The sequence below is a fragment of the Diospyros lotus genome, chromosome 9 (assembly GCF_014633365.1).
Source record: "Diospyros lotus cultivar Yz01 chromosome 9, ASM1463336v1, whole genome shotgun sequence".
Taxonomy (NCBI): Eukaryota; Viridiplantae; Streptophyta; class Magnoliopsida; order Ericales; family Ebenaceae; genus Diospyros; species Diospyros lotus.
In genome coordinates, this window is record NC_068346.1 from 2,490,133 (window position 1) to 2,509,281 (window position 19,149).

At 35.3% G+C, this 19,149-nt stretch overlaps 2 protein-coding genes across 14 annotated transcripts in view; both read left to right on the plus strand.

Annotated features, from left to right (window-relative positions):
• LOC127809578 (LEAF RUST 10 DISEASE-RESISTANCE LOCUS RECEPTOR-LIKE PROTEIN KINASE-like 2.4) overlaps positions 1 to 19,149 on the plus strand; it is a 59,447-nt gene that overhangs the window by 24,555 nt on the left and 15,743 nt on the right. The window contains exon 4 of the mRNA XM_052348472.1: positions 8,600 to 9,428. Within this exon, the coding sequence (XP_052204432.1) occupies positions 8,600 to 9,428 (829 nt within the window). The remainder of the gene's footprint in view (positions 1 to 8,599; positions 9,429 to 19,149) is intronic.
• LOC127809575 (LEAF RUST 10 DISEASE-RESISTANCE LOCUS RECEPTOR-LIKE PROTEIN KINASE-like 2.1) overlaps positions 1 to 19,149 on the plus strand; it is a 78,449-nt gene that overhangs the window by 11,597 nt on the left and 47,703 nt on the right. The window contains exon 2 of one of the 13 annotated variants that reach the window (XM_052348461.1): positions 8,146 to 8,175. The exons of the other annotated variants lie outside the window; for them this stretch is intronic. Coding sequence (XP_052204421.1) covers positions 8,146 to 8,175 — 30 coding nt within the window. The remainder of the gene's footprint in view (positions 1 to 8,145; positions 8,176 to 19,149) is intronic. 13 annotated transcript variants of the gene reach the window in all.

Below are 19,149 nucleotides of genomic sequence, written 5' to 3' on the forward strand. Positions count from 1 at the left end.
AATTAAATTAATGTTGCTAATCTTTTATGCTAATATTTGGGAATCAACGGGTTGGCACTGAAATTGTCTTAACTCAAGTACTTTCCAATTTCATATTCTCACGTTCAGTATTTATTTCAACTTCTGTCTTTCTTTATTTTCTAGTATTTGTTATCTAAAAAATCATAAAAAATCATGTTATCAATCAATCTAAATGCGTGTGCGTGTGTGTGACATTCTTTTTTTTCTTTTGCCATAGATAAATCTCTCAGTGGACGACCTGGATTTATCCAGAAAGTATAAATTTAAATTTGAATTACAACTGCATTCGTACACTGACGAGTATAAACCTCTCGCCTAAATAAATAAAAAAAATATAAAATTTTTATTGTGTTTTGTTTTGTGTTTTAATTGCAGGGTGAGAGTGCAGCCACTCTTATCATATTGACATGCTCTGATATGTATCCATCACGTAGACTGCACACATGACATGCTATGAAATGGATATGTACACAATGACATCATTGAGCACGTGCATCGTGGCCGTATGGAGTACGAACTAGCACTGCTACTTTACCAAGAGTGCCCCCATACATCCCGGCTTCAAAAGAGTTGGCCGTAAAAATGGTAGGTAGCATGAAATGTATAGTTGACACCTACGATGAGTAAGACATTGCATACACACATGATAAAACATATTGTACTCTTACTTAGATGGTTCATCATCTAATTTGGGTTTTGCCTTTGAAATATTCAACGTTCCAGTCGAGACTTGTAGCGATGGTACGAAAATCAAAGATGTGTAACGACACGAGTTGAAGAGAAATGAGCAAGTTGCACCATGTTTTGTTGTAGCATGAATATTTCAAGTATTATGTATAGCAAGAACGTATGTTTTGAAAGCTTATGTATCGTGAGAACTTTGTAATAAGTACTATGTTCGGTTACTGATATGAGATGCTATGATCAGGTTCGATTTCAACTTTTGCTTTATAAGATTTTATTTATATCTAGTGTATGAATTATTTTGTTGGCCACTAGATAGGTCTAGGGGAATTTCGAGAATGATGTAATTTAGCATGAAAGAAAAAAAAAAATAAGTTTCAAAATTTCCTAAAACATAACACACTTTGAGTAGATGGGGTGTTACAGTATCGATGGGCAAGCACGATGGTGCAATGGAAATAGTGGCTTGTAGTAAGAAGAAATAGTCAAAGGAAGAGAGAAATGGGGGGGGTTGGCGGCGATGAGAATAGGGTCGATTGCTGTGAGTGTTAGAGGTAGAAAAGAAAGGTCAAAATCTGTCAAAGACAACAATAGAAGACAAAGAGGAAAGGTTGAAGACAGAAGGTTAGGTTCAATTCTTCCGTTCTTCTATTATTCTCCTTTTATTCATGGCCAAAAATGATATTGTTTTGAAATTTAGTCAATTCGTTTATTTCGATCTTTTTCAACACAAAAATTAAACAAACCAAAATAACTGAAATTTACAGATTTTAAAATTGAATCATACCTTATCAAAAATTGACAATTTTAATAAATTCAGTTTGATTATTTCGATTAAATTAAAATTTTGCACACCCTTCTAGACTTGCTTTAAGTTTGATAATTTTATGGTAATTGACCCTAGATTATCATAATAATTTCGTCAAAAACATGACTTTTTAGAGATGTTGCTAAACTAAAATCTATACACCCAACCACCTATAAGATCAAAGCTTGGATAAATTGTATTTGTTGTTGTTCCATTGCATAAAAAGTTCAACGTGATTGGCATGGAAGTCTACTCAACACTGCACACCATTTTGGTATTATTATATTGAGTAAATTACCCTTAAATTCATTATAATTATAATTTTATATTAATTGTAAAAAAATCTTTATAATTTAAAGATGTTTCTAGATTTTTTTTTCTGTTTAAACACATTTTTTTCAGTTTAAAAATGTCTTTAAATGAGATGTTTTAGAGAAAAAATTAAGCCACAGAGACATATTTAAACCATATTTTCCTGCCCCCAACAGTTCCTTCCAATTCCATCCCCATTCGGCCAACCACCAAACTTAACCATTACCAAACAAAACCCGCCATTCCTCGTTCTTAATCCTCTCTCTCTCTCTCTCTTCCCCACCAAAATGAATTCCCCTTCGCCGATCTTCTCTCATCTCTCTCTAACCCCGTTTCTTCTTCTTCTTCTTCTCTTCCGAATCTCCTCGGCTGACGACGGCGACTGGCTCTACGACAGCTGTGCCACCACTTTCAACTGCGGCTTCATTACCGGACTGGGGTATCCTTTCCGCACATACACTGCACCGGCCAACTGCAGCTATCCTGGATTAGCCCTCAATTGCCAGAAAGATATCCCCACCATCCAGATCATGAACCTCACTTACCGCCTCCTGAATCTCAGTCTCGCCAAGAAGACCATGGTGATTGCTCGAGAGGACGCTGTGGGGTCTGTTTGTCCGCAGGATTTAGTTAACACCACCCTGGATAACTCGCTATTCGAGTACAGTCCGGGATATGTTAACCTCACTTTTTTCTACGGTTGTCCGGATGGGTCAATCCCTAGCAGCCTCATGCCAGTTTCGGGCTGTACTGTTCCTGGGTATAAGGAGGTGTATTGGCTTCCTGGATCTGTGGTCCCGTTTCAGTGCAAGGTGGCCGTAACGGTTCCGGTTTCGCCTCGGTCCGGGTCTATAAATTCGACGAATTTGGGTCAAGTTCTGGGAGGAGGAGTGGAGGTTACATGGAAGGTGGATGGTAGTGCTTGCAGTAACTGTAGAGAGTCGAAGGGACGGTGTGGGTTTGATTTTCTGAGCAATCAAACCACTTGCTTTTGCCCCAACCCGCCTTATGTGTCGGCTACCTGTGCAGTGGATGCCGGAGCCCCATCATCGGAGTCTTCAACCAGGACTGGTAAGTCAACTCTTTCTATTTTTCCATTATTATAATGATCTGAGTCACACTGCATAAATATTCATTATCATCCCCACAGCCCTTAATATGAAGTGGCGTTGGCTAATATTAGAAAAATTGACAATTTTTACTTCTAGCTAATACAATCTTTCTCCTTTATCTAGCATTAAAATTGACTCCCATAGGTGGGGTAAGTGTAGCTCCAAAATGCACTTTAAACATAAAAAATTAACTCCCATAGGTGGGATAAGTGTAGCCCCAAAATGCACTTTAAACTAGATTGGATGAGCTCTTGACTAGATTGGATTATTTTACAAAATATAAGTTGAACCTGTCAATAGGGTGAACCATTCAATATAAGTTGAATAGGATGAACCTAACCATTCAATATAAGTTGAATCATTTTTCGAGTTTGGGTGAACCTGTTAATTGGGTTTGCCGGATAGAGACGGAAGAAGTTTATAGGTGACTCGAGTAGCTTGCAGTTTAGTCGAGTATCACAAAAAATTGAATCAAATATTTCTAAAAGTAGTCCAGTAAAAAAGGACTTTGGTAGATTGACTAGGCAAGGCAGGCTCAATCACGTAATGTTAATTGCATGTTACAACTTGTACCAAATTACCAACTTAAGCAAGAATTCAAAATTTTGAAGTTCATATGTTGCTAAGGACTCAGCTTCTTTTCTTATTTTAGGATCTTCGCTAATATTTGTCAAGTCAAATAAAACATATCTTATTTGTATAATTATCTCTTTTATAGGTCTAACACTTTCAATATGACTTTTCCAACATATTTGTGACAATGACTTAAGTGTAAGACTTTTTACATGATCTTTGAAAATTTTTCATCGCTTGGAAGAAGAAGAAAACAATATATAGATGTGTTGTATCACTCCAAAAAATGACATAACTTTAGAACAACAATTTGCCATATCACATAATTGTCAAATTAAGACTATGACAACTACATGGAGTATAAAAAGCCCTCAAATTTATTTCAACTAGTCTTGTTCGTACACTTTTATACTTTTCTTTCATATTAGATCTGTTGTCATATCCCTAACCTCTTATATCGTCAATGTCAAACTCAAGATTGGTCAACATGTTTTTAAGCTCAGAAAAAAAATTCAAGCCCTGATGTATCATCAACTTTTAAAAATTATATCCAATATTCTTCTACTGTTGTAGAGTTTGTTAAATCATTCACACAACATATTACAAGACACATTTGCTTCTCATGACTAGCATCTCGAGTACAATTTAATATGATTGAAAATATTTTACTTGTTTAATTTTCTAATAATTGAGCTGTTTACCTCATTTGCTAATATTTGTATCAATTCATTCTGAATTTTAGGGCCCAGATATGTATAATGAGTCTTACGTACTTGAATACGCCGAATGCATTCTTTCATAATCGGATCAAACTCAGTAATCATTTCAATCATATGTAAAAAGAGACCATTGTTTTCCACATAAAGCTTCTCACAATCTCCTTGAAATGCCAAGTTATTTTTTTTGTCAATCTTTGCACAATAGTTATTATCCTCTTTAACACTTGTCTCCATTATTCCTTTTATTTATTGATTTCAATATGTACATTTTGATCAATTGTTTTATTTTTCTGCAATCGTGTTTCTAATTCAATCCAACTAGTCATGCAATCTCTATACTTCTTGCTTTATGATTTTTAAGACTCCGACTCATATTATGCCAATCTCTATATCCTTCATTTCTCAACTGACCAATTTACTCTTTATTTTTTGAATCTTGAACAACTTGCAACAAAAGTAAAAAATCATATCCAAATGAAACATACTAGCCATCTCCTATCATTTGTTTCTTCATTGGACAACATTCACTTATATTGTGATAATTCAAAATGCCTATCAATATTATCTTTAGGAAACAAGACTCTATCAGTTTTTTTTGGACCCTTCTCTATTAAAAAATCTCTCATATTTTGGTCAATTTTATCTCAACACTCTGGATCATAAAAATTAATCAATAAATCTTCATGTTGAACATTATCTTTTTCTTCCTCATTCAATTGATTCACATCAACATTTTCTTTTTCTTTTTCTTTTTCTTCTTCATCGTTCAATTCATTGATATCAACGTGCTCGTCTTTGTCTTCATTAAATTCATCAATCTTTTCACATTGTTCATTGGCATTGTCATTCCAAATTTCTTGTTTCTCCACAAAAGTTTTATCCAAGTTTTCAACCATTTCTACCCTTTTTGTTATTTTGTTGCTATTAAAGTATTAAAACATATTATCGGCTTGACATTGAATTAATGATTATTCCTTCTGTTTTTTTGTTTTGAGTTCCAAACATATGTTTGGGAGACATGATTTGCGATTATTACTTAAGACTGATAAAAGGAAAAAAAAAATTATGACAATATACAATATCTTTAAGCAATAATAATGTTAAACTTAATTTTTAAATTTTAAAAATATTTAAAAAATAAATTTTTTTATCAATAATCGAACAAATCAAGAACAATTCACAAATGAATTAGTGGTTAATAATTGAGTTTGGAATTGCTGTAAAGTACACCAGAACAAATATTTGAAATACTATTTTAAAAAAATAATATTTGAAATACTTAAATGAGTTTGGCCCAATAATAAAAAATGTGACATGAGAATATATAATAATAAAACATAAATTCTCTACATATTGCTCTACATATTCTCAAAGTTTTTTAATTTTTTCACTGACCACAACCGGAAATTTTTTATCAATGCCTACTGTTGGTGAATAATTTTGTTTTTTTTTCTTTTGTCGAACCAATGAATGCATAAAATCTTAGTTACCCATTGCCAGGGCTTCTAATTCACTAATTAAGATATATTAGAGCTTCTAAGATATATATATTTTGTAAAAAATAACAAATATATAAATAACTCAAGAAAAGGGATCTCACTGGTAGACGCATGCACTAGTAGTCCCCACCGACCATTGTGGTCGATGGTTTCCGACGATTAGAGACAACCACCCGATACCCTTTATCTCTATCGACCAACATACCAAAAAAATAGCAAGATCCAACGATAAAATCTCCATAGATCTAAGCTTAAACTTTTGGCATAATCCAAACCGTGCGTATATACGTATATATCATAGATCTTTATTGAAAATAATTGCTAATAAAACTAAAAGACTTACCTTCTTATAGATTAAGGTCACTTTCATAGTAAACATACGATCAGATTCAAGATTAGACGGCTAAATTTCACAAAATTAGTGATTTAGAGTGTTCTTGAGAGAGTGAAAGAAGGAGAGAGAGAGAGATATGTGTTTTGCAGATTTTTCTTTTTTTTAGGGGGGAAAAGGGAAGAGAGATTTATACAGGATCAAAATAGTCACTTTAACACAGGGATAAAATAGTCAATTTTTTCCCAAATTTATGGCACCTAAATTGACATAAGAGAAATTCTATTTGCAACTAATTGTTTTGCTCTTCACAATCACTCTCTACAATTTTATAATTATTTTCTAAAAATACTTTTTTACACAGCCATCCCATTTGCGTTGCCCATCATCGCCCTTGAACCCCAGGTTTCGAGGAGTTTGAACGCCTCCGAACCGTGGGGTTCGAGGAGTTTGAACACCCCCGAACCCTAGGGTTCGGGTGCGATGATGACAGCCACAAGAAACGTCGACGGGAAAGAAAGAGATAGAGAGAAGTGGATTCAATGGGAGCGAGAGAGGAAAATGGGTGCAATAATGGGTGAGAGGTGGGAGCTAATGACGACCTTGTCTGTCGTGGTTGTCGGTGGGAGATTGGGTTGCCGGGTGATGATGGTGATAAAAATAACTTTTTTCTAGAATATGAGTGTAGAAAATAAAAATGATAGTTGCATATAGAATTTTCCTTACATAATTATGGGCCTGAGCCTCTTGGAGTCTGTAGGTCCGGGCCTGCCCCTAGCCCCAGTTACTTTTTTCTAACCGGCACGACAACAAACACAGTTAGTGCAATACCAGCGTTAATGTGCGGGTTAGTAAAACAGCGGCTCAGAACCTAACCGACGGTTCAAATTTAAGACAAGTGCTCGAGATTGGTTTTGGGCTGCAGTGGGAAGCCAACAACCCACGCTGTGGCGAGTGTTTCCGAACAAGTGGGGAATGTGGATCGAATTCCACATCTGGTTCATTTGCGCAACACAAGTTACGCAACTGGCCCAACTGGGAATGAAAATCGTAAGTGGCCCTCTGTTAATCTCTTCTGCTTTATTTAATTGTGAAGATTGTGATCTTCCAGATGCTGAAACTAACTTAAAAACCAATTTCTATAGCAATTAATAGAATGTGGGTAGGACTTCTTCATAGATCAGACTTGTGCCAAAAACAGAGTCATTAGCCGGCATCCCAGAATGGCCCCCTCCAAAAAGAAAAAAAGAGGAAGAAGAACAACTCATCCTAGTCATCTTTGAGGAGTCATTACCTTCTTACCTTTCCTTTCTTTAATCCTTTATAATCCAATACAAATTCTAAACCTAACCACCCCATTGAATATTTGTCACATATCTAGCTTCTTTATTTTATTTCTTGGCCATTAATTGTGCTTCAATTAGTTTAATCAAACCACCGAAGGTATTGATAACCTCAACGTATATAGGATTATACATATTTTGCTTGAAAACGCGTTGGAGGTATACCTTATGCAAGTTAAGGCAAAAATAGATCTTCATCAACAGATTCCTACAAAAATGATGCTGCCCACGTAGTAAACTGGAGATTAAATTAGTGCTAGCCTAGTTTTAATTTCCAAAGAATATGCCTTAAACCATGATCTCATCAGCAGAGCTCATGAGACCACCAGAAATTCAGTCATTTCTGGTTCTTCCCACCATTCACCCTATAGAGCAGTACAATAGAGTATCCAGCTTCTCCCCTTCTATTGAAAAGGTCTCTAAGAAAAGATGAACAATCCTCATCTTCAGTGGCACTTTGAGACAAACAAAAACAGATAAAAAGGCTAAAGCCAGCAATGCTGAAGTGACAATTGAATAATGGTGCTCTGCTTGAAAAGCCTCAAAACAGACTAGCCATGACTTATTTTCTAATTCTAAAACATTTCCGATACATTTTAACTAGTTAAAGTAAAATCAACTGGCAACATTCACTTAGATGCTGCCAATGGAATAATGGTACCTCAACTCATGTTTGAGGAATTATGTAGAGCACCATTCCTTGTCCATTTGGAAATTTCACTAATCTGATGTTTATCTTGCAGGATCATCATCCGGTGAGAGGACTATAGTAGGTAAGATCACTGAGCTAGAAATCTTTTTTCCAACATTACAGTATACTTAATTAAGGAAAGACAATCTCTTCATACATAAAAGGGAAAAAACTACCATTATAACCATGATCTCTTCTCCTTCATTGTTCAGAAAGCTCTCTAGATGCGCTTAAGCTCTTTGCTCATCGCTAAACCCCATTAGGGACAGGGTTGAATTCATGCAATTTCAAAATTACATGACTGACCAACTCCATGCATTATATGCAGTTCTGGTAGTCACAATAGCAGCTGCGGTCCTCGTGATAATAATATTTATTTATTTGATCACAAGACGTCGCATGTCATTGATTGGCATGCTAGGCTTGTGGAAGAAGGAAAGACTGGATGATCAAAACATTAATGTATTTTTGAGGCATTATGGGTCTCTTACTCCAACGCAATACAGGTATTCAGACATTGCTAAGATGACCAACTCATTCAAAGACAAAATTGGCCAAGGAGGGTATGGCACTGTCTACAAAGGAAAACTAAATGACAGTCGTCTTGTGGCTGTGAAAGTCCTAAGTAAGACCACAGGAAATGGAGAGGAATTCATTAATGAAGTAGCTAGCATCAGCAGAACTTCTCATGTCAATGTAGTCGCTCTTCTGGGATTCTGTTTTGAGAGGAAGAGAAGAGCTCTAGTATATGAATTCGTGGCTAATGGATCCTTGGACAAATTCATTCACAACGATGAATCTAAGAGTACAAACTGTCACCTGGAATGGAGAACAATGTACCAAATTGCAGTTGGTATTGCACGAGGGTTAGAGTACTTGCACAGAGGTTGTAGCACAAGGATAGTTCATTTTGATATAAAACCTCACAACGTTCTTCTAGACGAAGATTTCTGCCCCAAAATATCTGATTTTGGTCTTGCTAAACTGTGTCAAAGAAAACAAAGTATTATGTCAATGCTAGGTACAAGAGGCACCATTGGATATATTGCTCCGGAATTATTCTCTAGAGCCTTTGGAGGAGTCTCTCATAAATCAGATGTCTACAGCTATGGAATGCTGATTCTTGAAATGAGTGGAGCAACTCAGAAAATTGAAGTAGCCCAAACAAGCGAAAAATATTTTCCACTCTGGATTTATGAGCATCTTGAACATGGTAAGGATCTAAGGCTCCAAAGAATCACATCTGCAGAAGATGAAGACACAGCAAGGAAGATGATCTTGGTGGGTTTGTGGTGCATCCAGACCAATCCATCAGACCGGCCAGCAATGAGTAAGGTGCTGGAGATGTTGGAAGGAAACATTCAATCCTTGCAAATTCCACCCAAGCCTTTCCTATCTTCTCTTGCAAGGTCTGCACCCTGCAGCCAGGACTCTTCCATGTCATCACCCACAATGAATCATGTGGTAGAGGTCCCAGAATGAAGGCTTCAATCTATGCCTATCCCACCCAAGCCTCTAAGCTTTGCCCCTTCAAGGCCTCACCAGACGTCCTGAGACTACTTCAAAGACAATATCAAAAATTTTTTGGAAGAAAAATAGAAGCTTCTTTTGCTAAGCAGAAGAGTTTCACCGAGCTGCTTCAGTAACATATAAATCCTATTTTTACTTGTTTCTTTGGCTTCTAAATGAACCAATCTCATGGTCCAGGCACAATGCTTGCTCCAGAAAACTAATGCCTAATTCATTTTGATAATATCCTATGTAGTTGACAAATCAATTAAGAAATGCAAGTTGTACTGGAAGATTTGCACATTTTGTACAATTGAAGTTAATTTCCAATAAGGAAATTGACAAAAGGTTGCCACTTATCCGAAATATGAAAACCTAAAACTTGCAGTTACAAACAGCAGGATGAAAAGAAAATAACACCAAACTTGGATATATTCTAACCAAGCAATGCATTGAATTGCATAACAAAAGAAGTGAAACAAAATGCAAATACAGAAAGCATATTCGCAATGAAAGCAAAAACATATAGCAGTATGAACAGATCACAGAGCTTTCTTCTTCCTTTCTTTCAGCTATAAACACCAAACCGAGGATGAAATAACAATTTATGCATTAAGGGTGAGATAGAAAACAAATATACGTACCCTAAACCTCCAAGATTTATTGTGCTCATTCCGCATTGCCTCCAAATGTCTGATTGAATTTCACTACAAGTGTTTTCTTTTCTTTTCAAACAAAAGAAAAATTAAGTAATTAAAAACACTACGTACTGTCTTCTAATAAAGTAAGAATATAAAGACGTCTTGATGTCTTTTTATTTGTCCTATTTGGAGTTGGATAAACATTTCTCTTATACTTTATAAAAAACGTCTTATTAGACACATTTATTGCAAAAAAGTGAAACTATTAAGCACTTCATTAAACAATAATTAAGGATAAACTCTCAACGTGAAAGTTGAGGTATTGATAACCTCAACTTTTGTAGGATTATACATATTTTGCTTGTAAACGCGTTGGAGGTATACTTTATGCAAGTTAATGTAAAAATAAATCTTCATCAAGAGATTCCTAAAGATATCATGCTGTCTACATAGTAAACTGGAGATTAGATTAGTGCTAGCCTCGTTTTAATTTCCAAATTAAGTAATTTAATCAATTACATAGAATATGCCTTAAACCATGATCTCATCCGCAGAGCTCATGAGACCACCAGAAATCCAGTCATTTCTGGCTCTCCACACCATTCACCATATAGAGCAATAAACTAGAGTATCCAGCTTCTTCCCTTCTGTTGAGAAGGTCTCAAGGAAAAGATGAACAATCCTCATCTTCAGTGACACTTTGAGACAAACAAGAACAGATAAAAAGGCTAAAGCCAGCAAAGCGGAAGTGCCAATTGAATAATGATGCTCTGCTTGAAAAGACTCAAAACAGACTAGCCGTGGCGTGACTTATTTTCTAATTCTAAACCATCTCTGACACATTTTAAGTAGTTAAAGTAAAATCAACTGGCAACATTCACTCGGATAGTGCCAATGGAATAATGGTACCTCAACTCATGTTTGGGGAATTACGTAGAGCACCATTCCTTGTTCATCTAGAAATTTCACTGATCTGATGTTTATCTTGCAGGATCATCATCTGGTAAGAGGACTATAGTAGGTAAGATCACTTAGCTAGAAATCTTTGTTCCAACATTACAGTATACTTAATCAAGGAAAGACAATCTCTTCATACATAAAAGGGAAAAAAACTACCACTGTAACCATGATCTCTTCTCCTTCATTGTTCAGAAAGCTCTCTAGTTGCGCTTAAGCTCTTTGCTCATCGCTAAACCCCATTAGGGAGAAGGTTTAATTCATGCAATTTCAAAATTACATGACTGACCAACTCCATGTATTATATGCAGTTTTGGTGGTTACAATAGCACCTACGGTCCTCGTGATAATAATATTTATAGGAGTAGTTTACTTGATCAGAAGACGTCGTGTGTCATTGATTGGCATGCTGGGCTTGTGGAAGAAGGAAAGACTGGATGATCAAAACGGCAAGGTATTTATGAGGCATTACGGCTCTCTTGCTCCAACCCAATATAGATATTCAGACATTGCTAAGATGACCAACTCATTCAAAGACAAAATTGGCCAAGAAGGGTATGGCACTGTCTACAAAGGAAAATTAAATGGCGGTCGTCTTGTGGCAGTGAAAGTCCTAAGTAAGACCAAAGGAAATTGAGAGGAATTCATTAATGAAGTTGCTAGTATCAGCAGAACTTCTCATGTTAATGTAGTCGCTCTTCTGGGATTCTGTTTTGAGAGGAAGAGAAGAGCTCTAGTATATGAATTCATGGCTAATGGATCCTTGGAAAAATTTATTCACAATGATGAATCTCAGAGTACAAACTGCCACCTGGAATGGAGAACAATGTACCAAATTGCAGTTGGTATTGCACGAGGGTTAGAGTACTTGCACAGAGGTTGTAGCACAAGGATAGTTCATTTTGATATAAAACCTCACAACATTCTTCTAAACGAAGATTTCTGCCCCAAAATATCTGATTTTGGTCTTGCTAAACTCTGTCAAAGAAAACAAAGTATTATGTCAATGCTAGGTACAAAAGGCACCATTGGATATATTGCTCCGGAATTATTCTCTAGAGCCTTTGGAGGAGTCTCTCATAAATCAAATGTCTATAGCTATGGAATGCTGGTTCTTGAAATGAGTGGAGTAAGGCAGAATGTTGGAGTAGCCCAAACAAGCAAAATATATTTTCCACACTGGATTTATGAGCATCTTGAACATGGTAAGGATCTAAGGCTCCAAAGAATCACATCTACAGAAGATGAAGAAACAGCAAGGAAGATGATCTTGGTGGGTTTGTGGTGCATCCAGACCAATCCATCAGACTGGCCAGCAATAAGTAAGGTGGTGGAGATGTTGGAAGGAAGCATTCAATCATTGCAAATTCCACCCATGCCTTTCCTATTTTCTCCTGCAAGGTCTGCACCCTGCAGCCAGGACTCTTCCATGTCATCACCCACAACAAATCATGTGGTAGAGATCCCAGAAGGGAGGCTTCAATCTATGCCTATCCCACCCAAGCTTCTAAGCCTTCCCCTTTCAAGGCCTCACCAGACGTCCTGAGACTACTTCCAAGACAGTATCAAAAATTTTCTGGAAGAAAAAAATAGACGCTTCTTTTACTCTACAGAAGAAGAGTTTCACTGAGCTGCTTCAGTAACATCTAAATCCTCCTTTTACATGTTTCTTTGTCTTCTAAATGACACCTATCTCATGGTCCAGGCACAATGCTTTCTCCACAAAACTAATGCCTAATTTATTCTGACAATATCCTATGTAGTTGACAAATCAATTAAGAAATGCAAGTTGCACTGGAAGATGGTTATTGCACATTTTCTATGACAAATATACCATTGTATTGAAGCTAAATTTCCAATAAGGAAATTGACAAAAGGTTGCCACTTACCCGCAATTTGAAACCCTAAAACTTGCTGTTACAAACAGCATGATGTGAAGAAAATAACACCAAACTTGGATATATATTCTAATCAAGCAATGCATTGAATAGCATAACAAAAGAAGTGAAACAAAATGCAAATACAGAAAGTATATTCGCAACGCAAGCAAAAACATATAGCAGTATGAACAGATCACGGAGCTTTCTTCTTTCTTTATTTCAGCAATAGAACACCAAATCGATGATGAAATTACAATTTATGCATTAAGGGTGAGAGAGAAAGCAAATATAGATACCCTAAACCTCCCAAGATTTATCATGCTCATTCCACATTGTCCTCAAATGTCTGATCGAATTCCAAAATCCCCTCTGGTTCTAGGTTGTTGATGTTCTGGGCCTCCCCAGAATCATCAGTTATTTCAAGTTTAATAAAAGTAGGTCATCTTGCTAACTAATAAAAATATTATTTTTCATTTAAACATTGTAACAGCTCAATAAATGCTTTTAGATCTAAGTTATAACTGTTTTTATTTAATTAAATAAATTTTTAAAACCCAGTTTAACTTATACTGAGGTTATTCCAATCTTGAGCTATAAACACTTTTCTATTTTCTTAGGTATCTGAGTTTTCGGGCATTCCCTCTCGTTGATTGGGTCATTTTTTTGAATTATTTAAATATCAATTTTTCTCAAAATTTTATTTTCTTAATAAAATATTTATTCTCAAATAATCTCAATTTATCAGATATTATAGAAACAGTCGGAGGGAGAGAGAGGGGCTGGTGGCGATTGAACCATTATATTTACTGCACCATAAGATTAAAGTTTTACTGCACCATTTTCGTTATTATATTGAGGAAATTACACTCAAATTCGTTATATTTTTGTATTATTTGTAAAAAAAAACCTTCATAATTTAAAAATGTTTCTAGTTATTCTTATATATATATATATATATATTTTACTTAAACACCTTCTTGTCTATTTAAAAATGTCTCTAAATGGAGTACCCGGAAAAAAAAAAAAAAAAGTTAAGCCACAAAGACATTAAGAGACATTTAAACCCGCAAAGATTTGAAAATACCTCTAATTAAGATGGTCGAAGAAAAAATGAGTAAATTGTACCGATATCTAAAAATATTTTCAAATTTAAAAAAAAAAAAAATCTTATGAAACAGAGTCACAGACCATGCGCAAAGTCCGGGCGCAATTTACGCATTATATAGAATTCCATGGACAGGGCTTTACCCGGTCAATGTGACACAGATAATATTTGGGGTCTCATAGCCAAATGAGCAAAAGTTGCTGGCGCCCCTAACCAGTTAGAATTGGCCACGTGCAAATAAAAATCTACTGTATGTATATATAAAGCTCGATGCAACAGTGTCAAAGTCCAAGTCTTGTGTATCTTCTTTTGGACTTTCTTTCCCAAAACAGAAGCCTCTGTTCCATCCCCCCCACAAGAACGTTCAACTGACTTTCCCAAAGCGCGGGTCCTCCTCCTTAATTACTCAGTCATTAAGAATGATTGCTACCTCAAGTTTTAACATAATGGTTACAGCTGCCAGCCCCAAAGAAAACCAAAACACGTAGTCGTTAGGAACATTCAATTCGGAGGGCAAGTTGGTCGTGGCAGTGCCCTACCATGGGGATACCATTTGCATCTTTAATGATTACAGTTAATAACAGTTCATTTGAAATTGTCTCTCAACGTATATATGTAGGTATATCCAGTCCAATGTAACATTGGGTGGGTCTCTCTGGAACAGGAAGCTTCGGTCACCTTATACTCCTTTTTCCAAGAAACAGTAAGAAAATCGATCAAATTTTCTCCAAGTAGGGCAATGTAACATTGTATAATATATATGTTGAGATATATTAATATCTCAACATATATATTATACAATGGCAGAGTCACATGAGAGCAGTAGGACAAGGGGCAGTTGTCTCCACTGGCCAGAATCTTTTTTTAAATTTTTAAGTATTTAAAAAAATAATATTTTATATTAATAAACCAAATACTCAAATAACTTTTCATAAGTTGTCTTTTGCATTCATAAGCTTAAACTCTACCATAATCAAAACCCAACAAAACCTTAATCATATTTTAATACCATCATTATAAAGTTTTTTCCATAATCTCTTTGCTAGTTTAGTATTCTAAAAATGTTAATATTTTGAATATAATTTCTGATCATAATAGTAATGTGACCCATATTACTCTTAATTACAAGATAATTAGGTTTGCTAAGATTTAGAAAGTTCCAATAAATAAGTTTTTAAGGAAATATAAACATAAAAATTTAAATATAAAATATATTAAAAATTAATTAAAACAAACAAGTAAATAAAATTAATTAGAAATCATTTACATCTCTTTAAGCAAGATGCCAAAGACAACTAGATAGACACAATTAATAGCCTAATGATAGGAAAAGATGACAATGGATTAGGGATGAGTCCCAATTACTTATTTAAAACTAAAATAAATATAAAAAATTAAGATATAAGCATAAGAGTCTTTTAAATATTTATTAAAACAAGTATGTTACTAGAAATCTCAATTATTCATTAAAAAATAAAATAAATATAAAATTAAGATATAGACATAAAATTTATTTAAAAATTCATCAAAATAAACATGTAAATAAATAAATAAAAAACCTATTATCATCTTCAACAATAAGTTTAAGATAAAAACAAGATTGAAAAAACTCAACAAATCCAAACTTACTTGAAGATGTCAAGATAAACTCACAAAATATTCTTTGCCAGTGTCGAGAGAAGGTTAGTGAACACATAAAGTCAAATCATAAAATATTTTATAAACAAGAAAAATTAGAGCTAAAAAGCTCAAATAAAAATCAAGACGATTTTTATGTAAAAAATTGTCTCGAAATCATATATTTTCACTTAAAAAATCAAGATGGCTCATTCCAACTTGTAAAAAAATTTTGTATTTTAATATTATTATTATTATTTTATTTTTAAAATTATATTTTGTGTATTTAAATTTAACTCACTGAATGAAAATATTGGCTCCTCCTTGTATATATTTAATATTTTTATGAAATATATATATATTTTAATAATTATATATAATTTATTAATATCTAATGACAAAAATTTTATCAAACATCAATTTATAATTTTTTAATTAAAATTAATATTTTTATAAATTTTATTTATATTATTTAACAATATATCCATTAGATTATCAATTTTTTAAATTAAATATATAATTATATAAATAATAATTTAAAATATATTTATTTAAATACGTTATTAATTTAAATATTAATTAATTATAAAACTTTACCCAATTTTTTTTAAGTAAAAAGACTTGGAATGTATCTTAGAAAAGGGTAACCCAAGCACCCTCCCGCGATTCCTCTCTCTCTCTCTCTCTCTCTCTCTCTCTCTTCCCCACCAAAATGAATTGCCGAAACCCTTCGCCGGTCTTCTCTCATCTCTCCCTAACCCATTTCTTCTTCTCCTTATTCTCTTCCGAATCTCCTTTGCTGACGATGGCAACTGGCTCTACAACAGCTGCAACGCCACTTTCAGCTGCGGCTTCATTGCCGGACTGGGGTATCCTTTCCGCGGTTACGATGCACCGGCCAACTGCGGCTATCCCGGATTAGCCCTCAAATGCCAGAAGAATATCCCCACCATCCAGATCATGAAACTCACTTACCGCCTCCTGGCTCTCAACCCCGCCACCCAGACCATGCAAATTGCTCGAGAGGACGCCATAGGGTCTGTTTGTCCGCGGGATTTAGTTAACACCACCCTGGATAAGTCGCTATTCAAGTATAGTCCGGGATATGTTAACCTCACTTTTCTCTACGATTGTCCGGCGTCGTCAATCCCCAACCTCAACCCAGTTTCGGGCTGTACTTCTTCTGAGTATGAAGATGTGTATTGGCTTACTGGAACTGTGGGCCAGTTTGACTGCCAGGAGAACGTTACTATTCCGGTTTCGGCTCGGCCCGAATCGATAAGTTCGACGAATTTGGGTCAAGTTCTCGGAGAAGGGGTGCAGGTTTCATGGAAGGTGAATGGTGAGGCTTGCAGTCAGTGTAGAAAGTCGAAGGGACGGTGTGGGTTTGATTTTATGAGCAAGCAAACCACTTGCTTTTGCCCCCACCCACCTTACCTGTCGGCTACCTGCATGCCCAGTGGTGGATGCCGAAGCTCCATCATCGGAATCTTCACCCAAATCTTCACCCAGGCCGGGTAAGTCAGCTCTTTCTAAATTTCCACTATAATTATCTGAGTTACACTGCATAAATATTCGGCACCAAAAAATAAAAATAAAAAATGCTAATTTAGATACTATCTAAGATGGTAACTTATTTGGGTGATGTCTCTCGCATCACACATGGAACTTTAGGTTCAAATTTGGTCTTCGTGGGTTGTTGTCGACTACACATAATTCATGAGTTTAAGCACAAATTAATTAATTATATTGCCTAAATGATGTGATGATGATGATAATTTTACTCTTATAATCCCCAATTATGGGCTTGTCATTTTTAAATGAGTGAATAAATAAAACATAGTATTCTAATTATTTGTAAAAAATCTACTCGGCTTATAGCATATATATAAGCTCAATGCAATAATGTCAACTCCAAGTCCAGACAATACCGACCTCTCGCCATAGATGACTCGTCGGCCTTTCTCCAGGTCGCTACTCGCTAGGGAATGAAGGTCGGCGATGGCGGCAGTGGCAGCGTGAACAAAAAGGCTAATAGAAATGGAAAGCGGCGATGGCGACTCCACAAGAGACGGCAGCGGCGTGCGACAAGAGAGGCTTTGACAGAAAGGGTAAGAGGCGACGGCGACTCGACAAGAGAGTCGACGGTGGTGTGCAAGAGAGAGAAGGGAAAATCAATGAGGTAAGGGGAAACAAATACCCTAATTAGCCAGGCGGTTCACGCGGTGAGGCGGCCGCCTTGGCCGACTAGGCGCCACCCGGTACCGATTAGCCGGGCCAGCACTTAAGGGGGCCAATTAGGCCATAATCGCGGCGGTCTGTGTCCATCTAATGCCTCGGCACCGCCTAGGCCGAGTTTTAGAACACTGGAAGCATGTATACCTCTTCATCAATAAAACTATGTAAAAAGGCATTATTTATATCAAACTGATAAATGGGCCATTGCTTAAAGGTGACTAAGGCAATAAAAATCTGCATAGTAACAAGCTTAGCTACAGGAGAGAATTTGGCTTTTGTAATCTAAGCCTTCAACTTGGTGATACCCCTTAGCAATCAACTAGGTTTTATATCAATCAATGGTGCCATCGAATTTGTAGGAAATAGGGACAAAGCATCCATATTTTATGGGATCCCTCAAATTGAGGGATCATGTATCCATATTTTATTAATGCTTTGTCTCTCTTAGTTTGATATTGCTAAACTAAAAGAAGACAAAAGAATCAATTTGGTTCTTTCATTCTTCTTTCTTTTTGTTCTGGGCCAAAAATGACATTACTTTGAAATTTGGTCCATTCGATTTTTTTCAACCCAAAAATTGAATAGAACTGAAATAATTGGAATTTACAAATTTTGAAACAGAACTAAACCTTTTCAAAAACCAAACCAAACCAACAACTTTGATCGGTTGCATTTGGTTATTTTAGTTATACCAAAATTTTGTATACCCATATAAACTATCTTTAAGTTTGATAATTTTATGATAATTAACCCTAGATTATCATAATAATTTCGTCAAAAACATGACTTTTTAGAGATATTGCTAAACTAAAATCCATACTCCCAACCACCCCTAAGATTAAAGCTTGGACAAATTGTATTTATTGCACCATTTTGGTTATTATTTTGAGAAAATTACACTCAAATTCGTTATATTTTTGTATTATTTGTAAAAAAAATTATTTATAATTTAAAGATGTTTCTAGTTATTTTTAGGGTGTGTTTGATTGCATTACCTATAATTTAATTCTAGATAATATTGTCTAGAAAACAAAAACTATCACACTTCCTTGGAAAATAAATTTTATGGAAAAAAACTTTAGATATTTGTACTATATATATTTTTATAT